This window comes from Stegastes partitus, unplaced genomic scaffold (genome assembly GCF_000690725.1).
Source record: "Stegastes partitus isolate 25-593 unplaced genomic scaffold, Stegastes_partitus-1.0.2 Scaffold115, whole genome shotgun sequence".
Taxonomy (NCBI): domain Eukaryota; kingdom Metazoa; phylum Chordata; class Actinopteri; family Pomacentridae; genus Stegastes; species Stegastes partitus.
This window is the reverse complement of record NW_007577846.1, coordinates 322,211-325,918: the sequence shown is the minus strand read 5'-3', so window position 1 is coordinate 325,918 and position 3,708 is coordinate 322,211. Positions and strand designations below refer to the sequence as shown.

The 3,708-nt window shown below is 40.2% G+C and overlaps 1 protein-coding gene across 1 annotated transcript in view; it reads right to left on the bottom strand.

Annotated features, from left to right (window-relative positions):
- timd4 (T cell immunoglobulin and mucin domain containing 4) overlaps positions 1–3,708 on the bottom strand; it is a 20,292-nt gene that overhangs the window by 13,146 nt on the left and 3,438 nt on the right. The window contains exon 2 of the mRNA XM_008278110.1: positions 3,299–3,499. Coding sequence (XP_008276332.1) covers positions 3,299–3,499 — 201 coding nt within the window. The remainder of the gene's footprint in view (positions 1–3,298; positions 3,500–3,708) is intronic.

Sequence of the window (3,708 nt, the reverse complement as noted above, 5' to 3'; positions counted from 1 at the left end):
ACAGCCACAAAGAGACAGAGAAGACCCATAGATACATCAAACAACCACAAAGAGACAAAAAACAACCACAAAGAGACAAAAAACTACATCCATGGAAACACAAACAACCACAAAGCGGCAATAAACTACATCAGAGACAAAAAAACTACCACAAAGAGTCAATAAACAGCAACAGAGAGACAAAGAAGACCCATAGAGACACGAACAACCTCAAAGAGACAAAAAACTACGTCTGAGACAAAAGACAACCACAAAGAGTCAATAAACAGCCACAAAGAGACAAAGAAGACCCATAGAGACACAAACAACCATAAAGAGGAAATAAACAACCACAGAAAGACAAAAACAAGAAGACAAAACCAACCGCAAAGAGACAAAAAACAACCACAAAAGACAAAAACAATCTCAAAGAGACAAAGAACATCCATAGAGACACAAACAACCACAAAGAGACAAAAAACAGCCACAGAGAAACAAAAACCAACCTCAAAGAGATAAAATACAACCAGAAAGAGACTAAAGCATCCATAGAGACACAGACAATATGTCATAGACATGTAAAAAGAAAACAAGTTTCACTCCAGCTGTCACAACTCAACTTCACGTGGAGTCGAAAGGTCTTGAAAACTGCTTTCTGACTGTGTGCATGTTGTGATGTCAGAGTGTGTGGTGGTGATGTCAGCAGATTGTGTTGTGACGTCAGCAGATTGTGTTGTGACATCAGCAGTGTGTGTGTTGTGACGTCAGCAGTGTGTGTTGTGACGTCAGCAGTGTTGTGCGTGTCTCACCTGACAGGACGAAGAGGAGGGTGATGAAGGTCTGAGGCGTTGGCGGCAACACGGCGGCCATCCTGTGACTGAGTGTGTCCACTGTCGCTCAGACGACAACAACGGACCAGTGTGGCTCTGTGACGGAGGTGGGGGGAGGGGCTACACACACTGTGTTGGTTTGTCTGTGTGCGTTTGTGCGTCTGTGTGCGTTTGTGAGATTCACTGAATGTGTTTCCGTTAATTCAGTAACCATTCAGCGCTGCAACATAATGACGTGTGTGTAGATTGTTTAATATACAGACTGCAGTTTACAGTGTGATACAGTTAATATGATAAAAGTTTACAGTGTAATACAGTTATTATTATACAGTTTACAGTGTGATACAGTTAATATGATAAAAGTTTAAGTGTGTTACAGTTATTATTATAGAGTTTACAGTGTAATACAATTATTATTATAATACAGTTTACAGTGTAATACAATTATTATTATAATACAGTTTACAGTGTAATACAATTATTATTGTAATACAGTTTACAGTGTGATACAATTATTATACAGTTTACAGTGGGATACAGTTATCATAATACAAGTTACAATGCCATGCAGTTATTATAATGCAGGTTACAGTGTGATACAGTTGAAAATTGTGTTATGCTTCTTTCATCTGATGAAGGTAAAGAGAAACATGACAAGCAAATTGCGAACAGACAAGGATGAAGGCAGAGTTCAAACTGAAGGAAACACTGAGGACAAAAAGACTCTGTCTTTTTTAACGCACAAACAGACACACAAACTCACACTGTTGCCGGCTGCGTGGAGACGTCGCAGCCACACAGAGGACTCCTTTATTCACATCAAATATTTCTGCTTTCTTCACTTCGTCTCTTTTTCTGCCCAAACCGACAGTCTGAGAAGCTTTTGGTTTTATTTTGGTCAGAAAAATTATTATTGTTATTATTTTTTAAATGTGGCTTAATGAGTATTAATGATGTTTTTGAAAACACTTCAAGTCTTCACAGTTATCATTCATAACCAGTATGTAAACATTTAATAAATAAATTATAACGGACTAAATATAACTATAACTCCTCCCGAGGACGTCCAGAAGTGTAGCTACAAACAGATCCTTAATGAAAATATTGACTCATTCCACCTGAAATCTTCAGGACTTCTGCTCCATCATGTCTGATTTGCTTGCAACTATTTTATTATAAACTATGAATATTTGAAATTACTTTCAAACATTTTGTCTTTTGAACAAGACAAAGCAAATGTTAATAAAAGCCAACAAATAATCAAAAAAGTGCATAAAAACAACCAAACAGAGCCCCAAAACCATGTTGCTGGTGTTCCTGGAGACAGGCAGCTCCCGCCAGAAAGAGCTCCTGTCAGAGAACCTGTCTGAGGCCACGTTTACACATAGACATAGGGATTCACAAAGACAGATCTACATTTTCAAAAATAACATTGTTCACACCAGATCGTTTTCCAAAAAATCTTTGATTACACAAACCCGCATAAACACGCCGTTGAGAGCTGCTATGAGCATGCCCCACCGATAGGGGGCAGTGTAACGAGAAGCATAAAGCCATGCTAGCCAATCAGAACCTTGGAAAAAACACAACAATGAAAACTTTATGTTACTTCAACAGTAATGGTGTGATGGTCGTTTGTTTGGACCGACAGAGAAGTGGAGCTGCTCCTAAATGTGGTGTCAGCGTACAAAACAAGTAAAGTTCTTGACAATATTAACTGTAAACATGTCCGTCCAAGTACCGATATGGACGTATGACGCTGATGATGCTTTTGTCGCATGCTGTGAGACTGTGAGTTTTTTTTCCTACTGTGGCCGGAGTTTTCAGATTTGGTCATTTTCGGTGCCTTGTAGCTTCGTTTATGTGTAAACCAAAGACCCAAATGCATTGAAATATCACTGTTTTTGCTACGTGTAAATGAGGCCTGAGAGCAAGCGAGAGACAGAATGAGGGAATGATTGAGGCCTTATAAGGCCGAGCCACTGGTTCCAGGTGTGCCAGGTGTGGCTCAATCAGTGACCCTCTACTCAACTCAACTTCTGCAACAGGAACACCTGGTGGATAGGTGGAGGGTCATCACCATCTATCTATCTATCTATCTATCTATCTATCTATCTATCTATCTATCTATCTATCTATCTATCTATCTATCTATCTATCTATCTATCTATCTATCNTTTTGTGTCATTCTCCTTGTGTTGCATGTCATTGTCGCTGTTTTCTTTCTCTTTGTGGTCGTTTTGTGTCTCTGTGACCTTGTTTTGCATGCCTTTGTGTTGTTTTGTGTCCCTTCATGGGGGTTTTGTTGTAACATTTAACACAGCGAGCAAAAACGTATACAGAATCATGTTTGTTCAAAATATATGTACAAATAAGAGCATTTCATGTCTCTTTGAGCCTAAAATCTGCACTTTTACGCAGTCCCCTGAAGCTGGATTAAAGTTTCATTTTCCACCGACTGAAATTTGAGCAGCACGATGGAAGCGGACCTTGGAGATGACGCCGTTCTCGTCCGTCTGCACCAGGATGTTGCTGCACCAGAAGGTCCCGCAGCCACGACCCCAGCAAACCCGACTCAGGCCGAAACGCTTCACCGAGTACTGACAGGACAGAGAGGCCACGCCCCCCTCCGCCACTTTAAACGAGGAAACGGAAGAAAAGTGTCCGCCTGCAGCACAAAGACATACAAACTGTTAGCACCACGTTTCTGAATAAACTCCACAGTTTCACATGTGAGACACGGAGGCGAGATGAAATTTTAGACATGATGAGATGACCACATGAGATTTGATGATGGTGACTTTTAGAGGCTGCAAACAACCACAAAGAGACAAAAAACAACCACAAAGAGACAAAAAAAAACATCCATAGAGACACAAACAACCACAAAGAGGCAATA